The sequence below is a fragment of the Erinaceus europaeus genome, chromosome 3 (genome assembly GCF_950295315.1).
Source record: "Erinaceus europaeus chromosome 3, mEriEur2.1, whole genome shotgun sequence".
Lineage (NCBI taxonomy): Eukaryota > Metazoa > Chordata > Mammalia > Eulipotyphla > Erinaceidae > Erinaceus > Erinaceus europaeus.
Window position 1 is genome coordinate 184,829,995 of NC_080164.1, and position 24,720 is coordinate 184,854,714.

At 65.8% G+C, this 24,720-nt stretch overlaps 2 protein-coding genes across 11 annotated transcripts in view; one reads left to right on the forward strand and one right to left on the reverse strand.

The window, feature by feature from the left end:
- The window catches only part of POLN (DNA polymerase nu), an 86,495-nt gene extending 70,878 nt beyond the window's left edge, over positions 1–15,617 (forward strand). The window contains exons 13-19 of one of the 10 annotated variants that reach the window (XM_060188355.1): positions 2,917–2,999; positions 6,475–6,606; positions 7,786–7,896; positions 9,596–9,716; positions 13,230–13,297; positions 14,785–14,846; positions 15,202–15,617. In XM_060188355.1, the coding sequence (XP_060044338.1) occupies positions 2,917–2,999; positions 6,475–6,606; positions 7,786–7,896; positions 9,596–9,716; positions 13,230–13,297; positions 14,785–14,846; positions 15,202–15,489 (865 nt within the window). In that variant the 3' untranslated portion in view covers positions 15,490–15,617. Of the gene's footprint in view, positions 1–2,916; positions 3,000–6,474; positions 6,607–6,917; positions 7,681–7,711; positions 7,897–9,595; positions 9,717–10,021; positions 10,312–10,403; positions 10,624–13,229; positions 13,298–14,784; positions 14,847–15,201 lie in introns of those variants that run through there. The other 9 variants (XR_009549058.1, XR_009549057.1, XR_009549059.1 and 6 more) reach the window with 9 other exon arrangements.
- A 2,567-nt stretch (positions 15,618–18,184) lies between these two features.
- Positions 18,185–24,294, reverse strand: NAT8L (N-acetyltransferase 8 like). The gene is made up of 3 exons (XM_060188358.1): positions 23,894–24,294; positions 20,113–20,277; positions 18,185–18,839 (listed from the first exon to the last, which is right to left on the reverse strand). Exons 1-3 carry the CDS (start codon positions 24,258–24,260, stop codon positions 18,472–18,474), a joined length of 900 nt encoding a protein of 299 aa, XP_060044341.1. The 5' UTR covers positions 24,261–24,294; the 3' UTR covers positions 18,185–18,471.
- Positions 24,295–24,720: the final 426 nt, after the last annotated feature.

Below are 24,720 nucleotides of genomic sequence, written 5' to 3' on the forward strand. Positions count from 1 at the left end.
GGGGGAGAAAGGAGAGAGACACCCTCAGCACTGCTCCACCGTCTGTGAAGCTCCCCCTGCAGGTGGAGATGAGGCTTGGACAGTCCTTGCACACCACCGTGTGTGCAACAGTGGGCGTGAGCCGGCAGGGGTGTGGGATGCCAGGCTGTTTGGGCTCCAGATTCTGGCCAGAAGCCCCCCACAGGCCGCTCTGCATCAGGGGCTGCCTGCTTCTCTGCATTCATCCTGGAGACCCCGGGGGTGGGGGGCTCAGGGGGCTGGTCACTTGGAGATGCAGCTTGAAGTCAAGCCCCCAGCTTATCCCTCTGCCGGGCCGTCTCTGCTTCTCCTCAGCTCTCTGGCCACAGCCCCTTTAGGCTGTCCCCATGTGCCCTCTGCCCGGCTGCAACTCAGTGACCAGAGCTGCGGACAGCGGGTTCACGCCCGAGGCCGTCATCTCCCATCAGCTTGGCTTCCTCCCTTGGTCACAGAAACTGAGGGGACACAGCCATGCGGGGCCTCCAAGCCACAAGGCTCCGGGCCCAAGCACCTCCAGAGAAGTGTGAGCACTGAGCCCTTCATAGGCCCCGTCACTTGAGGGGAGGACACAGAGGGGCCAAGAGGCTCTTTCTGGAATGTTCCCACACATTCCCCTGCACACCTCACGGCCTCCTGGGGGTCACAGGAAGAGGGGGAGCTCTGCAGCCCCTGCAGGACACTGGGCTGTGTGAGCAGAGCCATCAGTGCAGGTCAGCGAGCAGAGCCAGGGGCCCTGGGGCACGGCCCACGCCCCAGCTCTGAGCCCCAGCTGGTGCCCAAGCTCCGTCTGCCAGGGGCCTGAGATAGCTCGGCCATGGGGCCCGGGCTGCTCTGCTGGCTTCTTACTCATTTTCATTTATTTCTTCCCTACTTTCAAGCTGCAAACTCAGTTTTCACTTCTGCCCTTTACTCGTATTAGCCCAGGTGTCCAGAGACACTGGCCCGTGTGCTTCACCTGAGCCGGCACCCTCTGCTTTCTCCTTAGCTCAGCTAGTGGGGCACAGCTGCCCGTCTCTGACTCACGCCGTTTTGGTCTGAATTTCCAAGTCCTCCCCATCTTGCCCCAGGAGCAGGGGCTAGTCTTGTCGTGTCTGCTGTGCCTGGAGCTTTCTATGCCCAGCTGTGTGGCCCTGCCTGTGCTGCACCTCCTTGGGGCATCTCCTCAGTCTGGGGAGAAGCTGCTGCCTCCACCAACCATGGGGACTTCGTGTGGCGTGGCCCAGGGAGCCCCAAAAATGCTTCATAGAATTTGTGTTGGTGCCAGACACATCAGCCCTGTCCTCCACCTCCTCTGGGATGTCCCAGATCAGGGGACAGGGAGTGGGCCGTGATAACAGGAGTTGACACACATGTTCCGAGCTCTGAGCGTGGGTGGCTTTGCCTTTTTGCTTCTTATCTCAATACAGCTGCTAACAATACCGAGTCTCAGAGAAGGAAGCAAGGGGGCGGTCGCTCAACAGCAGACGGTGGGGGTGTGACAGACCTCGAAAACAGATGTCACACGTGACAATGGACACTAAGGCAGGACCCCTGGGGTCTGGCCCCCACCCAAGACACCAGCCAAGTCAGAATGCTGGTGGCCTTCTCACAACTCCAGACCAGATGTTTACAGCCATCACACAGAGGGAAAGGCGGGGGACAAGAAACAGGTCCCGGGAGAGCACACACCTTGCAGGGGGCCCCATGGAGGGGAGCAGGGCTGTGGGGTCTCTCCTCTCTCTGCACCAGGCACAGCACCCAGGGAGCCCATGGAGGGTGGGCAGTGCTGTGGGGTCTCTCCTCTCTCTGCACCAGGCACAGCACCCAGGGAGCCCATGGAGGGTGGGCAGGGCTGTGGGGTCTCTCCTCTCTCAGCACCCTGCACAGCACCCAGGGAGCCCATGGAGGGTGGGCAGGGCTGTGGGGTGTGTCCTCTCTCAGCAACCTGCACAGCACCCAGGGAGCCCATGGAGGGTGGGCAGGGCTGTGGGGTCTCTCCTCTCTCAGCACCAGGCACAGCACCCAGGGAGCCCATGGAGGGTGGGTAGGGCTGTGGGGTGTCTCCTCTCTCAGCACCCTGCACAGCACCCAGGGAGCCCATGGAGGGTGGGCAGGGCTGTGGGGTGTCTCCTCTCTCAGCACCAGGCACAGCACCCAGGGAGCCCATGGAGGGTGGGCAGGGCTGTGGGGTGTCTCCTCTCTCAGCACCCTGCACAGCACCCAGGGAGCCCATGGAGGGTGGGCAGGGCTGTGGGGTCTCTCCTCTCTCAGCACCCTGTACAGCACCCAGGGAGCCCATGGAGGGTGTGCAGGGCTGTGGGGTCTCTCCTCTCTCAGCACCATGCACAGCACCCAGGGAGCCCATGGAGGGTGGGCAGGGCTGTGGGGTGTCTCCTCTCTCAGCACCAGGCACAGCACCCAGGGAGCCCATGGAGGGTGGGCAGGGCTGTGGGGTGTCTCCTCTCTCAGCACCCTGCACAGCACCCAGGGAGCCCATGGAGGGTGTGCAGGGCTGTGGGGTCTCTCCTCTCTCAGCACCATGCACAGCACCCAGGGAGCCCATGGAGGGTGTGCAGGGCTGTGGGGTCTCTCCTCTCTCAGCACCATGCACAGCACCCAGGGAGCCCATGGAGGGTGTGCAGGGCTGTGGGGTCTCTCCTCTCTCAGCACCAGGCACAGCACCCAGGGAGCCCATGGAGGGTGGGCAGGGCTGTGGGGTGTCTCCTTTCTCAGCAGGCACAGGCACAGGTTGGCGTCCATGGGAGGAGCAGTGAGTTTGCCCCAGACTGGGCCAGCTGCCTCTGGGGAGGTGGAGCCCAGACCGGCTGGCGAGGCCTCCCGTACACAGGCCCTGGCAGGTGGGCCTGGATTTGGTCTGCCTCTGCAGACTGGCCTGACACTCCCCCACCAACACCGCAGGAAGGACATCTCCGCAGAGCACGTGACACACCTGGACAGAGAGCAGACCAAGAAGGTGGTTTACTCGGCGGTGTACGGCGCAGGTAGGCCGCCCTGTGGCACCCGCTCATGCCCAGGGCACCCGGGCGCTAGGGGCAGACGCAGCGGGCTCAGAGTCTCCATTCACCTCACTTTCAGGGCCCAGGCACCCAGGGGACCCTCGCCCACACAGCAGTCTTGTCTATTATTTATACGCACCTTCTAAGGCAGCCTCTCCATCTCCCGGGAAAGAGCCCCTCCTCTGCCTACCCTCCTCCCTCTCTTCCCACCCTCCTCGTCTACTTCCTGGTCTCCTGACTCAGAGGCAGCTAGCGGTCCGGTCCTAGCATCCTGCTCCACCACCCTCAGGGCTCAGGCGCTGTCCACGGTGCCGCCTCTCCAGCCATTGAGCGAGGCTGGGCAGGCCGAGGCCCCTGGGTTGGTGACCAGTCGTCCCTAGTCAGGCCCCTTTCAGGGGAGGCCACTCTGTTCCCTGAGAGGAAAAGGACCCTCTGTAAGGAAGCGGTGAGTCTCCACCCAACAGGGAGAGGGTGCTGGTGACTGGCTCCCTCCCCGACCTCTCTGCCCTCCTGACAGCCTATGGTGAGGGGCTGCATCCTGCCGAGGGCCTCAGGATGACGGGGACTCCCGGAGTCCTGTGGACACTGTTGCATTGTCTCCACTCAGCTTTGCCTGCCCTGGGGGAGGGGCCGTGGGACAGTGCCCTGAGGGGCCACTTCCCCTGAGCCTCCCACTGAGGAGTGGCTGCCCCCTGCCCCGCAGTGGCAGCAGGGACACCACAGCCAGGATGGCTGCCACCTGGGGCCTGAGCCCTTCATCCCTCGAAGCCGCTCCCCAGGCCTCCAGGAGCCTGCCTCTTCCAGGAAGCAGCCCCGGTGCCTCCAGCCTCTCCCTGAGCCCTGCTCCACTAACACGCCGGTCTCCTCGCTGGTCCATGTCTCGCCAGCATGCCCCCATGCGCGACCGGCTTCATCCCGGCCTGTCACATGTGTGCGAGGCTCCACACTGCCCCAAGCACTGGGTAGACGCCTGAGAGGCCACAGGACACCAGGCCTCGAGGTGCCAGGGCCCCCAACACGCAGGCAGAACTCCAGCCGAGAGGACAGGCCTGGGGCCACGGAAGGAGTTGGAGACTGCTAGGAGAAGAGCCAAGAGACCGTTGGGGAGCTGCCCACCTGGCAGACCGGAGACCCCCACTGCAGAGCTTGGACCAGACCCCTAAGAAACCCAGTTCTGATAAGAAAGTGATGGAATCGGGAATGTCCTGGGTGTAGCACGTGGGCTCCAGGACACAGCCAGAGCAGCCAGCGGCAGAGGAAAGGTGGCCGGAGTAGGAGTCGGCGGACAGCTGTGCAGGAACATGCACACGGATGGAGAGACCCCCAGCAGGATCAGGAGTGGGGGTCGGCGGACAGCTGTGCAGGAACATGCACACGGATGGAGAGACCCCCAGCAGGATCAGGAGTAGGAGTCGGCGGACAGCTGTGCAGGAACATGCACACAGATGGAGAGACCCCCAGCAGGATCAGGAGTGGGAGTCGGCGGACAGCTGTGCAGGAACATGCACACGGATGGAGAGACCCCCAGCAGGATCAGGAGTAGGAGTCGGCGGACAGCTGTGCAGGAACATGCACACAGATGGAGAGACCCCCAGCAGGATCAGGAGTGGGGGTCGGCGGACAGCTGTGCAGGAACGTGCACACGGATGGAGAGACCCCCAGCAGGTTCAGGAGCCCAGGGAGTCTTCACACTTGGCACTGAGGCCTGAGGGCCAGCGAGAACATACCTGGTGGGGTGTGAGCTTTGGCATGTGCGAGGCCCAGTTTCGAGCCCCTGTACCCCTTGTGAGATGCTATGATGTCTCTTTCTGTCTCCGTCTCTAGCTGAATGCAAAGCCCATGCAGGTGAGAGCCCCTAGCTCTGCCAGACAAAATCAAGTCAAACCCTGGAATATCGGAGATACATAAGCCCCTGGCTGGGCTTGAGATTAGCCATCCAGGATGAGAAGGCACTGGCTGAGAAGACACGCCGTCCCCGTGCGACAGGGTAGAGGTTGGACCCGCGCAGACATCAGTCACGGTGGGGTGTGGCACAGGGAGGACCTGGTGTGGCTGGCGTCACCCTCAGCCTGGAAAGAAGGCTGGGGCTGGCCTTCTCCCAGGGACCTCTGTAGCCAAGCGTGACTCTGGCATGGGTGGAGGGCAGCAGTCATGCCCACACCTTACATACTCCAGGCCTGGCACCACGCAGGGCACCGTGGACAGCCTCCAGGGGTCTCGTGGATGGAAAACTGGTGTTTCTCTCTGCCCGCCAAGTCTCTCTCAGGACAGAGAGCAGAAAACAGTGGGGCCTGCGACACAGGTCCCTCCATCTCTCCTTTTTTTTTAATCTTTATTTATTAGAGACAGAGATAAATTGAGAGGAGAAGGTGAGATAGAGAGGGGAAAAAACAGAGAGACATCTGCAGCCTTGCTCTACCTCTTATTAAGCTTTCCCCTGCAGGTGGGGAGCAGGGGCTCAAACCTGGGTCCTAGCGCACTGTAATGTGTGCACTCGACCAGGTGCGCCACCGCCTGGCCCAATAAAATTGAAAGTCTTTTTTATAACCATTATGCTGTCTTCCCAGCCCAGGTGTATCTCTTTCACGCTCCGTCTTTCTCCCTTCTCTCTGAATTTCTGTGTCTAACAAATGAAAATCAAAGTGTGACCCAGGAGGTGACACAGTGGGTAAGACGTTAGACTTTCAAGTGTGAGGTCCCAAGTTTGATTCCCCAGCTTCCAGTAACGCATGTGCCAGAGTGATACTCTCCTGTCTCTCAGAAAACAAACAAACAAAGAAAAAAAATGTTCATCTATTTTATTAGTTAAGAGCTGGGCCTGGGTTACACAGCAGGCCTTCATGCCTGAGGTTCAGAGGCTGCAGGTTCAATCCCCAACGTCACCATAAGTCAGAGATAGTAACATTCTGGTAAAAACTCACTCAGTTTGGGTGGATGTGGGGAGCAGCAGGACAGCCCACCCGGAAATCACATGTCCTGCCATTTCCCCCTCTGTGGCCGAGGAGCAGACATGGCATCGGTGAGAGCTCGTGCTGAGGGGCCTCCCTCCCTGCGAGCGGCCCAGAGCAGTGGGTACCCACGACCACAAAGAAGGTGGATCCGGAGCAAATGCGCTTGTCTCCAAGGAGAGTCCAAGGATGGGCGCACCTGGGTGTTGTGTTGTCAGGATTCAGCCGTGGGCCGCCCTCCTCTCCCCTGTGCCCTCTCCTGCCGTGCACTGAGCACAGATGGAAGCTGGGCTGCAGCCTGGCTCCCCGGCAAGCCTGCAGGTGTCCCCTCAGACCTGTGGGGCGAGTCAGTCCCAGCACCCAGCTCTTATTTGGAAAGCCAAATGTTGGCACCGTCTCAGCCCACCCAGGGAGAACATGGTGCCCACCGGAACTAGGTGTCGGGGCTTCTGAGCAGCCCTCACACACTGGGCTCTGGGGCGGTGCCTCTGACCGACCATTTCTGCTCACAGGGAAGGACAGGCTCGCGGCCTGCCTTGGAGTCACTGCTCAGGAGGCCGCCTTGTTTTTGGAGAGTTTCTTGCAGAAATACAAGAAAATCAAGGACTTTGCCCAAGCAACCGTCGCCCAATGCCACCAGACAGGTGAGCCAAGTGAGGGCCCTGCCCTCACTCCCACCCCAGGCCAGCCTAGCATGGGCACCTGAGGCGGCCTACAGCCCAGGAGCTCAGAAAGGGCTGGTGGGCAGCTGGGTCATAGGCTAAGGATCCCGGGCACGTCCACACCACAGCCCTGGCTGCTCACGGACCCGGAGAATGCCAGGTGGGACCCTGCCCTGTGACCACCGTGCACCACAGGGTAGTTTCTCTAAACCGATGTGTGTAGACACACAACTTACAAGTCAGTGGATTCCTCAGTCACTTGAGGTTTCATTCAGCTGTTGTTTCTTTATTAGGCAGGACAGAGAGATTGAGAGGGAAGGGGAGATCGAGTAGGAGAGGGGCAAGGAGACACCTGCAGCCCTGCTTCACCACTCGTGAAGGGCCCTCCTACAGTGGGCCCGGGGCTCGCACCCAGGTCCTGGCTTGTGGTGCCACCACCCAGCCCTCACAGTTCAGGACTGAAATAAAAGCCCCACATCTCGAGAAGTGAATGAGATGTTATGCCGTTCACATCAGAAGCCAGGTGCGGAGACCCAGCAGGTATCCAGCCAGCAGGAAGAGCCTCCAGCCGTCCCATCCCTGAGGCCCTGGGTTCAATTCTCCAAGCCACAGCGGGGTCGCTGGCAGCACGGGGTCACCTCCGTGCATGGCGGCATGATGCTGCTGTTTCTCTTCCTCTCGCTATAAAATGTGGACTAGAGGGCCCTGGTGGGGCTCACCCAGTAAAGGTCACGCCCTACCTAGCATGTGTGAGGAACTAGGTCCAAACCCAGGTACCACATGCAAGCACCACAGATAGCACAGGGGAAGCTCCATGGATGGTGCACCGTGCTGTCCCCTCTGCCCAGCTGACAAGATCGACAGGTGGCCCTGGCAGCAGTGGCATCACATGCGCAAGGCTCCAGCACCACCAAAAAGAACTGACAAAATATAGGCTACAACTGGGCCACCCAGGAGGTGGCACACAGGGTTCAAGTACTGGACGCTGAAGTGGGGTCCTGGGTTAGATCCCAGGCGGCACGTGTGCCAGAGTGGTGCTCTGGTTCTCCCTCCTCTTCCTCCCCCTCCGCCTGTCCCTCCTCCTCAGGCTGCGTGGCGGCCCTCGTGGGCAGGTGGAGGCCACTACCACAGAGTGGCACTCTGGTTCTCCTTCCCCCTCAGGCTGCGTGGCGTCCCTCATGGGCAGGCGGAGGCCACTGCCACAGATCCACAACCGAGACGCCCAGCTCCGGGCACAGGCCGAGCGCCAGGCCGTGAACTTCGTGGTGCAAGGTACGCCGTGGCCGTGCTGTGGGGCTGCAGCCAGGAGGTCGTCGGGGGTCACCTGGGGGGCTTCAGGGGCCGGGGGCACCACGTCTCATGGAGACGCCTCCCCTGCCCCCAGCGCCCCCTGGCTCTCAGCCGAGGTGCCCCCATACCCCAGTACTGTGTGGCTCTCGGCCGAGGTGCCCCCATGCCCCAGTACTGCGTGGCTCTTGGCAGAGGTGCCATGAGGGGCCCAAGGGCCCTGTGGAAAAACCCTGCATCAGAGCCCCCCGTGTGCAGGTAGGTGCCCCTCCCAGCGCTGAGCCCTGTCCCCAGGCCGTCATGCTGCTGCCCCTCCTAGGGGTGTCCCATACTGGGGTGCAGGCTGCAAGAAGCTGGGGGACCAGGGCTGAGATCCTGTGAGTCCTCAGAGGCCTCCTGAGGGGAGCCAGGCTGGGGGTTGAGGGGTACAGCACCTCCCGCTGGGCTGAGCAGTGCCCGTGAGAGTCCCGCGTCATTGGCCACTGGTCACACGAGGGCGCACACTTGGAGCCGAACAGTGGGTGTGGGCTCATCAGGTGAAAAGTGTGTGGGTCACAGTCAGGCCTCCATGGGGGCCTGCCCAAGGTCTGGGGGAGCTGACCGCCAGTGGGGGCTGGCCTAGCTGCTCTGCCCTGCTGGGCTCCCTGCAGGATGCGCCCACAGGATGCACCGTGGTAGCCTCACACGGGACCCTCACATAGGAGCCACACAGGGGATTCTCACCTGGGACCTTCACAGGGGCCCTCACAAGGGGGCTTTACAGGGGACCTTCACAGGGAGTCCTCATACTGGACCCTCACACAAGACCCTCACAGGGTGCCCTCACCTCATACTGGACCCTCACAGGGGACCTTCACAGGGGCCCTCACAGGGGGCTTTATAGGGGACCCTCACAGGGAGCCTTCACACAAGACCCTCACAAGGAACTCTCACATGGCACCCACACAGGGGACCCTCACAGGGCACTCTCACACTGGACCCTCACAGGGGTCCAGTCTCACAAGGGACTCTCACAGGGGACCCTCACACAGGACCCTCACAAGGGACTCTCACACTGGACCCTCACACAGGACCCTCACACAAGACCCTCACACTGGACCCTCACAAGGGACTCTCACACTGGACCCTCACACAGGACCCTCACTCAAGACCCTCACACAGGACCCTCACAAGGGACACTCACACAGGACCCTCACACGGGACCCTTACACAAGACCCTCACAGAGGACCCTCACAAGGGACTCTCACATGGGACCCTCACATAGGACCCTCACACAAGACCCTCACACAGGACCCCCACAAGGGACTCACATGGGACCCTCACACAGGACCCTCACAGGGAGCCCTCATGCAGGACCCTCACACAGGACCCTCACAGAACCCTCACATGGGACCCTCACAAGGGACTCTCACACGGGACCCTCACATGGGACCCTCACAGGGGACCCTCACACAGGACCCTCACACAGGACCCTCACACAGGACCCTCACAGGACCCTCACAGGACCCTCACAGGGATCCTTCATGCAGGACCCTCACATAGGACCCTCACAGGGCCCTCACACAGGACCCTCACAGGGAGCCCTCATGCAGGACCCTCACACAGGACCCTCACAAGGGACTCTCACATGGGACCCTCACATGGGACCCTCACACGGGACCCTCACACAGGACCCTCACACAGGACCCTCACAAGGGAGCCTCACACAGGACCACTCTTCCCCAGGCTCCGCAGCTGACCTCTGCAAGATGGCCATGGTCCGCATCTTCGCTGCAGTGGCCTCATCCCCCCGGCTAACGGCCAGGTCAGTGGGCACACCCTCCCTCCCCCACCCACCCAGGGGCCCACCTTGCCCAAGGCCCGCTAGAGGTCCACCAGGGGCCCTGAGCTGTGTGTCTGGCCTCGGGATTCCCGCTCGGGCTAGACTGTGGGCTGCTCACCCCTGGCAGGTACCCTTGGGTGCACCCCTACAGTGTCAGGGGAGGCCTGTTGCCCACTGGGCAGGAGGGACCAGGTGTATGGGGTACAGGCCCAGAATGGGGGATGGCCAGACTCCTCAGGGGCACCACACCATGGACCCCCTCAACAGGACACGGACCCCCTCAACAGGACACAGCCCCAGCCCCCCAGTTATGGCAACCAACACAGCCCCCCAGCTGTCCCACATTCCTGCATCACCACAGTCCTCCGTCTGTCTGTCACCTGCCATGCCTGCCCCCCAACCCGCATCTACCTTGGGTGCTGGAGGGACTGGGTGACCAGGGGGTACCGCTTGCTGGCCCACCACCCACCCCCTGCCTAGAGGGGCTGACAGAGGTGCAGCCTCACCCCCGGAGACCCAGCGTTCGGGGTCCCAGCGATGGGCCTCCCCCTGCTTCCTGCCTTTGCCCCCCACCCCAGGACCGCTCCTCCACAGGCATCCGGACACAGGGACAGTCTAGGCCTGGGACCCGCCCCTGCAGCTTCTCTGCCCTCTGCCCTCAGCCCTCAGCCCTCACAGGAGCTCCTTCCAGCCTCTCCTGTAGCCTCACTTTCCCCGCGTCCACTCTGAAGGACCCCTGGCCCCAGGCCCCTGCTGACTTCTCCCGTCGTGGGGCCGACCCTTGTCCACCGCCCAGCCTCACTCCTGCGAGATGCGGCCGCCGTGGCTGGTCTGCCCCCTGCCCAGCCTGATGGGGGGCCTGTGTGGGACCCCAGGCCCCCCTGCTCCTGGGGTGGGGTGGGGTGGGGGTGTCAGAGCAGGGGAGGCAGGAGAAGTCCCACCCATTCTCAGAGGCCAAGGGCGAGCCACTCCCACCCAGTGTCCCTGAGCAGGACAGAGGGTGGAAGCCCCCCACCCATGGACCTGGCAGTGACGCACCTGGACGAGTGCACACAGGATACCCAAGGACCCGGGTTCAAACCCCAGTCCCACCTGCAGGGGAGAAGCTTCTCTCTCCCTCTCTGTCATCCCCTCTTGGTTTCTATCTTTACCCAGTAAATAAATTAATTTTAAAAAAGAAAACAAAGCCCAGCCACCCCAGTGGTCCCCAAGGACAGCAGGACCGGAGGGGCCCTGTCACCCTCCTGAATGTGGACCTCCCTCTGCACCCCACTTTCCTCTGGGGTGTGGCCGGGGGCGGGCTGGTGCCGTGTTCCCCAGGTGACTAGCAGCCCAAGTCTATTCTTGGGTGCTGCCACACCAGCCTCCAGGGGCGTCACAGCGTCACTTGAAGACGTGTGACACTGTTCCTGCCAGGCTGGGAGAATCGCCCTGGGGTTCCTGCCCCCCAAGGCCAAGGCCAGGGCCCTGAACCCACAGGGGGAGAGAGACAGGGTGGGGGCTTCCCCAAGGAGTGGTGCCCCCAGCAGCAGCTCCGTCCAGGGAAGACACCAGAGCAGCTGCTGACCCAAGTTCAGGGCCTTGGGGTGGCAGGGCCGGGGTGAGGGGGCTTTGGGGCTGGGGTGAGGGGGCTTTGGGGTGTCAGGGCTGGGGTGAGGGGGCCTTGGGGTGGCAGAGCTGGGGTGAGGGGGCCTTGGGGTGGCAGAGTCGGGGTGAGGGGGCTTTGGGGCGGCAGGGCTGAGGTAAGGGGGCTTTGGGGTAGCAGGCCGGGGTGAGGGGGCTTTGGGGTGGCAGGGCCAGGGTGAGGGGGCTTTGGGGTAGCAGGGCCAGGGTGAGGGGGCTTTGGGGTGGCAGGGCCGGGGTGAGGGGGCCTTGGGGTGGGTGAGGGGGCCTTGGGGTGGCAGAGCCAGGGTGAGGGGGCTCTGGGGTGGCAAGGCTGAGGTAAGGGGGTTTTGGGATGGCAGGGCTGTGGTGAGGGGGCTTTGGGGTAGCAGGGCCGGGGTGAGGGGGCTTTGGGGTGGCAGGGCTGGGGTGAGGGGGCTTTGCGGTGGCAGGGCCAGGGTGAGGGGGCTTTGGGGTGGCAGGGCCGGGGTGCGGGGGCTTAGGGTGGCAGGGCGGAGGTGAGAGGGCTTTGGGGTGGCAGGGCCGGAGTGAGAGGGCTTTGGGGTGGCAGGGCCGGGTTGAGGAGGCTTTGGGGTGGCAGGGCTGGGGTGAGGGGGCTTTGGGGTGGCAGGGCCGTGGTGAGAGGGCTTTGGGGTGGCAGGGCCGGGTTGAGGGGGCCTTGGGTGGCAGGGCTGGGTTGAGGGGGCTTTGGGGTGGCAGGGCCGGGGTGAGGTGGCTTTGGGGTGGCAGGGCTGGGGTGAGAGAGCTTTGGGGTGGCAGGGCTGAGTTGAGGGGGCTTTGGGGTGGCAGGGCCAGGGTGAGGGGGCTTAGGGTGGCAGGGCCAGGGTGAGGGGGCTGAGGGTGGCAGGGCCAGGGTGAGGGGGCTGAGGGTGGCGGGGCGGAGGTGAGAGGGCTTTGGGCTGGCAGGGCCGGGGTGAGAGGGCTTTGTGGTGGCAGGGCTGGGTTGAGGGGGCCTTGGGGTGGCAGGGCCAGGGTGAGGAGGCTTAGGGTGGCAGGGTGGAGGTGAGAGGGCTTTGGGGTGGCAGGGCCAGGGTGAGGGGGCTTTGGGGTAGCAGGGCCGGGTTGAGGGGGCTTTGGGGTGGCAGGGCCGTGGTGAGGGGGCTTTGGGTGGCAGGGCGGAGGTGAGGTGGCTTTGGGGTGGCAGGGCTGAGGTGCTTCCAATTTACTGGCCATTCCCTCTTGCTGCCAAAGTGGAGGTAGCTGCATCAGCCATTGCAGTAGCACACCAGCTGTCTCTACGAGAGAAAGGACCATGGCCAGCGGGCCCTCTGTCGGGGCCCCTCAGGGCCGTGTTCCCAGGGATCCCAACCCGGGGCCTAGAGGCAGTCTGTTTCCTGGGCCCTGTGGGAGCCACAGGCAGGCAGCAGGGCCAGGCAGGGACAAAGGGCAGAGCTCACAGAGGCCAGCCCCCAGCAGAGCCACAAGCCCAGACTGGGTCTGCTGGCCTGCAGGAGGGGTGGGGGGCATAGAGCTGGCCCCCAGGCCAACTCGCTGGAGTTAAATTGCATCTGGAAGTTCCCCAGCCCTGACTGGGCACTCGACTCTCTTTGGCCTGAAAAGCATTCTTTAAGGCACCTGTCCCAGCCACCTGCCCTGAGCTGGACTGTGAACAGGGCCCAGCACAGTCCAGCCCGCGTTGGTGGGGACCCCTCACCCCTCAGGAGCCCTGGGGCAGCTCTGCTCCTCACCAGCAGGAAGCTCAGCTCCTGCCAGGGCTGGGTGTCTGCCTCCTGGGGCCTTCCCAGGGTAGCCCGCCTCATCAGAGCTGACCCGCCTGGCGCCCCTGGCAGAGGCCCTGGAAGGTCCCCAGCAGAGCCCCCAGCGAGGCCCTCGCCATGTCCCGAGCCAGTGGTGACCTGCCCTGCCCTGCAGGCTGGTGGCCCAGATTCACGACGAGCTGCTGTTCGAGGTGGAGGACGAGCAGGTTCGAGAGTTCGCCGGTGAGTGGGCATGGGGCCCCAGCACCCGGGGCAGCGGGCAGGTGGGCTAGGGGCATCAGGAGTGAGGCCTCTTCCGACTGCCCCTCCCTTGGGCACCCACAACTCTGCCCCCTGGTCCTCAGGGAGACTAGGACTCTCCCCCCATAATACAGTGGCTTAGGGCGTCTGTTCTGGCCAGGAGCCCTGTGCCCACGTGTCCCGGCAGCGGTTGGGGGTGAATTGGCACAGCCCTCCCCATAGGCAGCCCCATGTCTCCCTCAGCCCATAACCTGTCAGGGACTTGCCCTGAAAAAGGGCCAATGTTAGCCAAACCCCATTCTATAGGGAGCTCCACCTAACATGGTCCCACATTTAAGGGACCCATACCTGTAATAACGAGCCCCTTCACAGGGTCCCACCTCACAGGAGCCCATCCCATAATGGGCCCCCCTCACAGGGCCCCACCCCACAGGAGCCCATCCCATAATGAGGCCCCCTCACAGGGTCCCACCCCACAGGATCCCATCCCATAATGAGGCCCCCCTCACAGGGCCCCACCCCACAGGAGCCCATCCCATAATGAGGCCCCCCTCACAGGGCCCCACCCCACAGGAGCCCATCCCATAATGAGGCCCCCTCACAGGGTCCCACCCCACAGGATCCCATCCCATAATGAGGCCCCCTCACAGGGTCCCACCCCACGGATCCCATCCCATAATGAGGCCCCCCTCACAGGGTCCCACCCCACGGATCCCATCCCATAATGAGGCCCCCCTCACAGGGTCCCACCCCACAGGAGCCCATCCCATAATGAGGCCCCCCTCACAGGGTCCCACCCCACAGGAGCCCATCCCATAATGAGGCCCCCCTCACAGGGTCCCACCCTACAGGAGCCCACCCCATAATGAGGCCCCCCTCACAGGGTCCCACCCCACGGATCCCATCCCATAATGAGGCCCCCTCACAGGGTCCCACCCCACGGATCCCATCCCATAATGAGGCCCCCTCAGAGGGTCCCACCTCACAGGATCCCACCCCATAATGAGGCCCCCCTCACAGGGTCCCACCCCACGGATCCCATCCCATAATGAGGCCCCCTCAGAGGGTCCCACCTCACAGGATCCCACCCCATAATGAGGCCCTCAGAGGTAAGACCCTCCTATGGAGCCCTCCTCAGGGCACCGCCTGTGGGACACCCATCGCTCGAGTCTGGGTACTGCTGAGTGTGTGTCGAGCAAGCTGGCCGGCCATCCACCCTGGCCCCTCCCCGCATCACTGTCCGCCCCAGCGGTCAGGAAGGCCCCAGCCCTATGTCCCTGACCTGACGGACACATGCTCTGCGGGCCTCCATCCACTGCCAGCTTGAGCTGATCCCAGGGCTGAGGGCGGCACCCACACCCTGCCCCCACTCAGTGGGGCCTCAGGCGTACTGGGAGCTGGGGGCCCATGCTGGCGTGCCATGGGCTGCAGCCCGCAGCCCGGTGCTCAGTCCCCTCCCTGTGCCCCAGCTCTCGTCAGGACCACCATGGAGTCTCTGAGACACCTGCCAGCCCTGGGCCTTCAGCTGCAGGTGAGGGGGCGTCACCTGCCAAGTCACCACACCAACGGGCTGGGGGCACAAGGGGAGGGGCCATATCCTAGGGCAGGGGCGTTGGGGAGGGGTCCAGGTTGCCCGGCTCTCTTCCAGCAAGGAGCCCTGGGTCCTGGTGATGGGACACGCCCATGTGGCCAGGATGGGGTGCCCAGGGCCAGAGTCCCCAGACTTGGAAAGGCCCACCCCACCCATGGATGGCCGTCCACCCAACCCCCTCCCCTGCAGGTGGGGGGCTTCCTGGCTCGCTCTGCAGCAGGCAGAGGTGGGGTACCCCCAGATGCAGGGTGCCGGCCTGTCTGCTACCCTCACATCATCTGCCCTCACCTCACAGGTGCCCCTGACCGTGAGCCTGAGTGTCGGCCAATCCTGGGGATGCCTGGCACCACTGTGGGAGGCCTCGGGACAGACCCCAGGACAGACTCCAGGGCAGACCTCAGGACAGACCCCAGGGAAGACCCCAGGGCAGACCCCAGGGCAGACCTCAGGATGGACTTCATGTCGGGCCCCCAGCCCCGCACCGGCCCCTCCCCGTCTCAGCCCTACCAGGGCCCAGCCCCACCCCCACCCTGCCGGGCCTGCATCTCTCACCTTTCCCAGCTCAGGGACAGGAAAGAACTAGTTTCCGCCAGTCCTGTGTGGGCCTCCCCAAGGTCAGTGGGGCACCCTGTGCCTGTCAGGTGGCACTCGGGGTGGCCGGGTGCCTCCCCCCACAGCCCAGCCTTAATAAAAGCTGTGTGGGACCTCTGAGCCTCCGTGAGTTTCTGCCGACTCCAATTCCCGCATGGCACAGCCCTGGCCGTGGCTGCCCTCATTCAGATGGGTCCTGCCGCCCACTGTGGGTGCTGCCTGAGCCCTGGCCTTGCACAGCCAGGCCTGTGGGGACCCAGGCGTCAAGGAAAACACAGCACCCTTCCCTGGTTTAAGAAGAGCAGCAGGTGGCCGGGCCAGTGAGGAGCCCCTAGTCCCAGCCCAGGCAGTCACCCCAGGGAGCCAGGGTCCACAGTCTGTCCCCAGCTCTGTTCCTGCACCTGTCCCCAGGGCCCCAGGGGGTCAGGGCTGGGGGCTCCCTCTCCTGTCCCCAGGGCCCCAGAGGGTCAAGGCTGGGGGCTCCCTCTCCTGTCCCCAGGGCCCCAGAGGATCAGGGCTGGGGAACTCAGAAAGACCACAGGAAGTGAAGCCAACTACAGAGGTGTGGAGTTCCACTCACCCCGGGCCTCACGCAGTCTGACAGTGACCCCACGTCACCAAGCCTGACCTTGCCAGTCCAGCCCAGGGCCCCATCCTCCCCACACACGGAGTCCCGGATGGCCCCTCCTCATGGCGGGAGGGGGCAGGGATTTGTGGGCCCTTGTCAGCATCAGCTTTCCTCGGTCACCGCACGTGTGGACATGACCACACTGAAGCAGCCCCTCACACAGCTCCTCTCTGCTGTCAAAAGCAAGGCTGTGGCCACAGCCAGCGGGTCAGGCCTGGGGCGTCTGCCTGCACCCCAGCTGGCCCGTCTTGGTGCCGCCGCTGGGGTACAGGTCAGCACGAGCAGCAGACCGGGCCTGCAGCCAGCCCTGAAGTCAACCCTCAGAGGCCACAGCCAACACATCACCTGATGCAGGAAAGGGGACGCGTGACAACGCCCGCCCAGGAGTAAAGCCCGGGCCCCATCTGTGTCCCCTCCCTGCCCCCGCACTGTGTGTCCGCCACTCCTATCTGTGCCCCCCAGCCCGTCCCCCCAGGCATCCCAAGGGCAAGGAGGGTGCCAAGGACACCTCAGGCCCAGGCCAGCAGTTCCTGAGCCAGCCCCCCAGGCCACGCTGCCCGGCCCCACCTAGGGCAGCAGGAAGCCGCCTTGGCGGTCAGGTCTCCAGTCCCCAGTCCCCAGTCCCCAGTCCCCATGGGCTTCCCAGCGTGGGACGGTCACTTCGCGGGCGCCGGAGAGGAGCCGAGTACGCTCTGGAACTCCCCTCCTCCCTTCCACTCCAGAACAAGCTTCTGGACAGAACTGCAAGTCCAGGAGGAAGGCTGAGTTGGTCCTCCCCGGGGGTGCAGGGGGAGCCGGAGGGCTAGACGGACAGGCAGGCAGACAGAAAGGCAGGAGCGGCAACCCAGCTCCGCCTCGGGTTGGAGGGCCTTTCCGTGCTGGCCAGGCCAAGACAGCCAGGCCTTCCTGGGTGCGCCCGGCCTGGGGGCCCTGGGGACACACCTGCCTTTGCCCCCTCCCCTGGGCCGGGCAGCCTGGCAGCAGTGAAAGGGGAAGGGGGTGGGGGAGTGGGGTGTCCGCCTGCACCAGCCCCAGATCCGTCCAGTGGAGAAGTGGCCGGCCCGCCACGCCCACTGCCTGGGCAAAGGCCCCGCTCACGTGCCCCTACCCCAGGGACCCAGGCTGGCCGCCAAGCTGAATCAAAAGCAGAAAAAGCAAAAGGCACGACTGTTTCCATTTTGCTAAAACACTTTACGTCTGTCTGTATGATCCCGATTAACAAAATCAGAGAACTGCAAGAAAATAGGCGCTGATTTCTGTACAGTCTACAAAACTCCCGTCCCCAGGCAGGGTGGCGCCCGGGAAGAAATGTACAGGGTGGGGCGGGGCTGTGCAGGGCTGGGGCTGCGGTCCCTGGGGGGCACCCCCCACTCACTCGGGGCCCCCGCCGGCCCGACACCCAGCAGTGGGTTCGGGGCCAGTGCCAGCACCCTACGGCAGGGCCGCCCGCCCGGTGGGGCACCTGGCCCTCTGCTGCCTGCTCCCCCCCTGCACCCCATACCCACAGGCTGAACAGACAGGGGGCAGCACGCCCCCCTCTCCCAGGGCACCGAGCTCCGGGCAAGGCTGAGAATCGGGTTCCCTCACACCAGATCCAACTCCAAGACCCTCCACCCCCCACCCACCCCAGTAAACTGGGTCGGAAGTAGTGCTTATGCTAGGTCACACGGCCGTGTGCAGGTCAAGCTACCATTTGTCCAGAGTTCGTCATGCAGATGCTAATCTGTCTAAATTACGTATTAAAAACGGGCGGGTCTCAGGCTAGGAGAAGCTGCGGGCTCCCGGGTAGTGCCAGCAAGAGGCAGGGGTATGGCCCATGGGCCAGACCGAGGCGGGGAAGGAGCACCAGGGGCGAGGGCGGCCTCCCAACCCGGCCGGGCTCTCCCCTGCTCCCCCAAGGCCCCGTCACGGCCGCGCCACGGGTCGATACAGGACCACACCTGGGCGGAGAGGACGACCGACATCAAAGCAAAGCGCAGGGCTGGGTGAGTGGGCAGTGGGGGCTTGGGGCCAGGCGGCCGGCACTCACCGCCTGGGTCCAGCCTCGGAGGGCGGGCGGGCATGCGGCATGCTGAGCGGCCATGCCCTGGGCATGCACTGGGCAAGTGGGCGGGGCGCCAGGCAGCCAGGAGGGGCCTCGCCACCCAGGGCATCTGTGCTTGGCGGGAAGGCCGGCCCCGGGGCCGGTGCCAGGCAGCCTCGTCACTATCCAGGGCATGGGGGGGTCGAGGGCCGCGGGAACAGCAGCTGCCCCCGCAGCCAGAGGCTGTAGGCCGGACAGAGCGTGGATGCGGGCAGACGCGGGCGGACGCGGGCAGACGCGGGAGGACAGGGTGGCGGGCGGCCTCACTCTTCGCGCAGCTGCAGGCGGTAGCGGTGGTATCGGACTTGGAAGAAGAGACGCTCTGCCAGAGACAGGGTCATGCCGGGCAGCACGTAGTGGTCACTGGAGCCCATGTGTCTGAAGCCCAGTGACTCGTAGAGCTTGTGGGCAGCCACCTTGACGGCTGTCGTGCCCAGCACCACGGCGGAGTAGTTGTGCACCAAGGCGAACTCCAGCACCTTGCGGCCCAGCGCCTTGGCGATACCTTTCCCACGGAAGCGCGAGTCCACCGACATTCGCAGCAGCTCCACCGTGTTGTCCGTCTCGTGCGCCCGTGCAGCCACGATGCCCACCACGTTGCCCTCCAGCACGGCCACCCAGAAGCAGGAGCCTGCGGGAGATGGGGGTCAGGACAGCTGTCAGCACCCGTGTACCCCCAGGGACTCCCTCAGCCCACATGATGGCCATGAGGAGCAGAGACCTGGCTCCCTCAGGGACAGTCAGAGACCACAGGCCACGAGGACCACAGGCCACAAGAACCACGGGCCACAAGAACCATAGGCCACAAGGACCAGAGGCCACAAGACCACAGGCCACAGAGACCAGAGGCCACAGAGACCAGAGGCCACAGAGACCACAGGCCACGAGGACCACAGGCCACGAGACCACAGGCCACAGAGACCAGAGGCCACGAGGACCACAGGCCACGAGGATCACAGGCCACAAGACCACAGGCCATGAGGACCACAGGCCACAGAGACCAGAGGCCACAGAGACCAGAGGCCTGGCGCCTGGCATACGAGTCCCCAGAGGTAAGGTAGGAGCCTTGGAACCACCAGCAGGACCGAGAGGGATGGGCGTGGGGGGCAGCCAAACCTCGGCCTCCACTCTGCCGGCCTGGAGGCCACTGTAAGAGTCCAGGTTAGGGGCCAGGGGCCTAGAGACTCAGGCTTCTCCCGGGCAGTCCGCCCAGCAGCTAGCCTGTCCAAAGCTGCCCACTGCCTGGCCCAACCCCTGCCCTGGGGGTGGGCAGGACAGGGCACTACTGCAGGGTGCTGGCCCTCCTGAGGGGCAGTCCACCCACCTGTCCTCCCACACAAGCATGGCACCCCCCACCTCCTGACACCCCAGCAGCTACCCTGCTGCTGCACAGTGACCCCCGGCCCCTGGGTGAGCCAGGCCTCCCTGGGTCACTGCTCCGCCCCAGCTTCCCCATCAGCACAAGCCTCGGCTGGCTGCTCCCCAGGACCTTCCTCAGGAGTCCCTCCAGACCCTGCCCACAGTCATGCTCATGCCACCTGTGCCCAGCCCAAGTCCCTTCCCTTTGTGGCATGGGCAGGGGCAGCTGGGCACAAGGGGAAGGGGCAGGGTGCCACAGGACAGGGCACCAGGCCACAAAGGGAAGGGGCAGGGCATCATGTGCAGGGGCCAGCCCCTCAGGACAGGAGCTGGCAGTGCCCGGCGGGTCCCCCTGACTCTGGGACACCTCACCTTGCTGTCCCCTGCTGCCTCCTCTGGCTGAGGCCCCTACTGGACACTGAGCCGCCCCCCCCACCCCCACAGCCCAGCATCCAGGATGCTACAGGCCCCGCTCCCAGGCCGCAGCTGCCTTGGGGCCAGCGGGAGGACAGAGGTGGCCCCGCTGACCAGCTGGGATGGCTCACCGGGGGGCTTCATGTAGCACTGCTCGATGTCCGCCATGTCTGAGTGCAGAGCACAGTCCAGGTAGGCCAGGATCACCTTGCGGCTGTAGTAGTAACGTAGGGCCAGCAGCGCCAAGGCCACCAGGCCCGTCAGCAGCAGCGAGCGGCTCAGCACGAAGCATAGCGCTGTGGGGGGACAGGCTGAGCGAGGGCCCTGCACCACGGGCGGGGAGACCCCAGGGGCAGGTGGGGACAGGCTGAGCGAGGGCCCTGCACCACAGGTGGGGAGACCCCAGGGGCAGGTGGGGACAGGCTGAGCGAGGGCCCTGCACCACGGGTGGGGAGACCCCAGGGGCAGGTGGGGACAGGCTGAGCGAGGGCCCTGCACCACGGGTGGGGAGACCCCAGGGGCAGGTGGGGACAGGCTGAGCGAGGGCCCTGCACCACGGGCGGGGAGACCCCAGGGGCAGGTGGGGACAGGCTGAGCGCCACAAGCAGGGGGACCCCGGGTGGGCCGGACAGAGGGACCTTAGGTGGGCAGGATGGAGGGACCCTGAGTGGACAGGACGGAGGGACCCTGAGTGGACAGGATGGAGGGACCCCGAGTGGGCAGGATGGAGGGACCCCGAGTGGACAGGATGGAGGGACCCCGAGTGGGCAGGATGGAGGGACCCCGAGTGGGCAGGATGGAGGGACCCCGAGTGGACAGGACGGAGGGACCCCGAGTGGACAGGATGGAGGGACCCCGAGTGGACAGGACGGAGGAACCCCGAGTAGACAGGATGGAGGGACCCCGATTGGACAGGACGGAGGGACCCCGAGTGGACAGGACGGAGGGACCCCGAGTGGACAGGACGGAGGGACCTGAGTGGGCAGGATGGAGGGACCCTGAGTGGACAGGACAGAGGGACCTGAGTGGACAGGATGGAGGGACCCCGAGTGGGCAGGATGGAGGGACCCCGATTGGACAGGATGGAGGGACCCCGAGTGGACAGGACGGAGGGACCCTGAGTGGACAGGACGGAGGGACCCCGAGTGGACAGGACGGAGGGACCTGAGTGGGCAGGATGGAGGGACCCTGAGTGGACAGGATGGAGGGACCCTGAGTGGACAGGATGGAGGGACCCTGAGTGGACAGGATGGAGGAACCCTGAGTGGGCAGGATGGAGGGACCCCGAGTGGACAGGATGGAGGGACCCCGAGTGGGCAGGATGGAGGGACCCCGAGTGGACAGGACGGAGGGACTCTGAGTGGACAGGACGGAGGGACCCTGAGTGGACAGGACGGAGGGACCCTGAGTGGGCAGGACAGAGGGACCTGAGTGGACAGGATGGAGGGACCCCGAGTGGGCAGGACAGAGGGACCTTAGGTGGGCAGGATGGAGGGACCCTGAGTGGGCAGAATGGAGGGACCCTGGGTGGGCAGGACAGAAGGACCCCGGGCAGGCAGGACAGAGGGACCTTAGGTGGGCAGGATGGAGGAACCCTGAGTGGGCAGGACGGAAGGACCCCGGGCAGGCAGGACAGAGGGACCCCAGGTGGGCAGGACAGAGGGACCCCAGGTGGGCAGGACAGAGGGACCTTAGGTGGGCAGAATGGAGGGGCCCTGGGTGGGCAGGACGGAGGGACCTTAGGTGGGCAGGACAGAGGGACCCCGGGTGGGCAGGACGGAGGGACCCCCGGGTGGGCAGGACAGAGGGACCCCGGGTGGACAGGACAGAGGGACCTTAGGTGGGCAGGACGGAGGAACCCTGAGTGGGCAGAATGGAGGGACCCTGAATGGGCAGGACGGAAGGACCCCGGGCAGGCAGGACAGAGAGACCCCAGGTGGGCAGGACGGAGGGACCCCGGGTGGGCAGAATGGAGGGGCCCTGGGTGGGCAGGACAGAGGGACCTTAGGTGGGCAGGACGGAGGGACCCCGGGTGGGCAGAATGGAGGGACCCCGGGTGGGCAGGACAGAGGGACCTTAGGTGGGCAGAATGGAGGGGCCCCGGGTGGGCAGAATGGAGGGACCCCGGGTGGGCAGAATGGAGTGACCCCGGGAGGGCAGGATGGAGGGACCCTGGGAGGGCAGGACAGAGGGACCCCGGGTGGGCAGGACAGAGAGACCCCAGGTGGGCAGGACGGAGGGACCCCGGGTGGGCAGGACAGAGGGACCCCGGGTGGACAGGACAGAGGGACCTTAGGTGGGCAGGACGGAGGAACCCTGAGTGGGCAGAATGGAGGGACCCTGAATGGGCAGGACGGAAGGACCCCGGGCAGGCAGGACAGAGAGACCCCAGGTGGGCAGGACGGAGGGACCCCGGGTGGGCAGAATGGAGGGGCCCTGGGTGGGCAGGACAGAGGGACCTTAGGTGGGCAGGACGGAGGGACCCCGGGTGGGCAGAATGGAGGGACCCCGGGTGGGCAGGACAGAGGGACCTTAGGTGGGCAGAATAGAGGGGCCCCGGGTGGGCAGAATGGAGGGACCCTGGGTGGGCAGAATGGAGTGACCCCGGGAGGGCAGGATGGAGGGACCCTGGGAGGGCAGGACAGAGGGACCCCGGGTGGGCAGGACAGAGGGACCTTAGGTGGGCAGAATGGAGGGGCCCTGGGTGGGCAGAATTGAGGGGCCCTGGGTGGGCAGAATGGAGGGACCCCGGGAGGGCAGGATGGAGGGACCCTGGGAGGGCAGGACAGAGGGACCTTGGGTTGGGTGGAAAAGATGGTGGATCCCAGGTGGACAGGATGGGAGGACTCCAGATGGGAAGCATGGATGGGACCCCTGGATGGCTGGGCGGGTTAGCCCAGGGTGGCGGCCATCTGGACACTCTATCAGGGCCTCACGCAGCCAGGCCCGCTGAGGGCTGCAGCCTTTATGAGTGGCCGCAACATCAGCCCAGTATCCATCCTGGGCCCAGCCTGTGTCCTGCCTAGGTCCTGCCAGTTCCAGTGCAGTATCCAGCCCAGGGTCCAGCCCGCGTCCAGCCCTGTATCCTGCCCAGAGTCCAATCCTGGTTCCAACCAGGTGTCCTGCCGGGGTCCAGCCTGCATCCAGTCCGCGTCCAGCCCCGCATCCAGCCCAGGGTCCAGCCCTGCGCCCAGCCCCGCGCCCAGCCCCGTGCCCAGCCCCGCGCCCAGCCCAGGGTCCAGCCCAGGGTCCAGCCCGCATCCAGCCCCGCGTCCAGCCCAGGGTCCAACCCGCATCCAGCCCAGGGTCCAGCCCTGCGCCCAGCCCAGGGTCCAGCCCGCGTCCAACCCCGCGCCCAGCCCAGGGTCCAGCCCGCATCCAGCCCCGCGTCCAGCCCAGGGTCCAGCCCACATCCAGCCCAGGGTCCAGCCCTGCGCCCAGCCCAGGGTCCAGCCCACGTCCAGCCCCGCGCCCAGCCCCGCGCCCAGCCCAGGGTCCAGCCCGCATCCAGCCCCGCGTCCAGCCCAGGGTCCAGCCCGCATCCAGCCCCGCGTCCAGCCCAGGGTCCAGCCCGCATCCAGCCCCGCGTCCAGCCCAGGGTCCAGCCCGCATCCAGCCCAGGGTCCAGCCCTGCGCCCAGCCCTGCGCCCAGCCCAGGGTCCAGCCCGCGTCCAGCCCCGCGCCCAGCCCAGGGTCCAGCCCGCGTCCAGCCCAGGGTCCAGCCCTGCGCCCAGCCCGCGTCCAGCCCAGGGTCCAGCCCGCGTCCAGCCCCTCGCCAGCCCAGCCCGGCCCAGCCCAGGGTCCAGCCCGCGTGCAGCCCCGCGTCCAGCCAGGTGTCCAGCCCCTCGCCAGCCCAGCCCAGGGTCCAGCCCGCGGGGCCCGGCGCGGCGTGACCTTGGCGGCCGCACTGACCGGCCAGCAGCGCGTAGAGCAGCTGCGTGCGCGGGTGCTGCCGCAGGCCGCGGAAGGCCGTGTTGGGGACGCGCTCCATGATGCCGTCGTAGAAGATGCGGCGCGCCGCCTCCTGCTCGGCCGCGCGGAACTCGCGGATGTGCACGCCGCGCCCTCCCGCGCCCCCCGGCCCCGCGGCCCCCGGCTCCCCCGCGCCCCCCGGCCCCGCCGCGGCCTCGGGCTCCCCGCGGGACTGCGGGCCGGGCGCGGGCGGGGGCCAGCGGGGGCCGGGCCGCCGGGCGTCCAGGGGGGCGCGGGGGGGCGCGGCGGGGCCGGCGGCGGCCGCGATCTCCGAGTCGCAGACCATGGCGGGGGGCGCGCCCTGCATGCGCCCGGCGGCGGCGGCGGCTAGGGGCGCGGGGCGGACGCGGGCGGCCGGGGCGCGCGCAGGCAGCTGCGCCGCATTTTGGAGAAGTATTTATAATGCGGCGGCGCCGGTGCGGACGCGCGCCCCGGGCCCCGCAGGGTCCTAGCGTCCTCTGCATTGGCTGCGGGTCACCATGTGACCGCGGGGGTGGGCGCCGCTCCCCCGCCCGGAGGCGCAGTCGGTGTGGCGCGGGGCCGCGCGGCGCGGGGCCGGGGGCAGGTGCGGGGCCGGGGCGCGCGGGGCCGGAGACGCCGAGCCGGGCGCGAAGCACAGGTGCGGGGCGGGGCGGGGCGGGGCGGGCGTGAGGAGACGCGGGGCAGGTGTGGGCACCGGCGCGCGGGAACCTGGGCGCGCGGGGCAGCTGCGGTGCGGGAACCGGGGCGGCGGGAGGGGCGCCCCCGATGCCCGCCCTCCGCGCCGC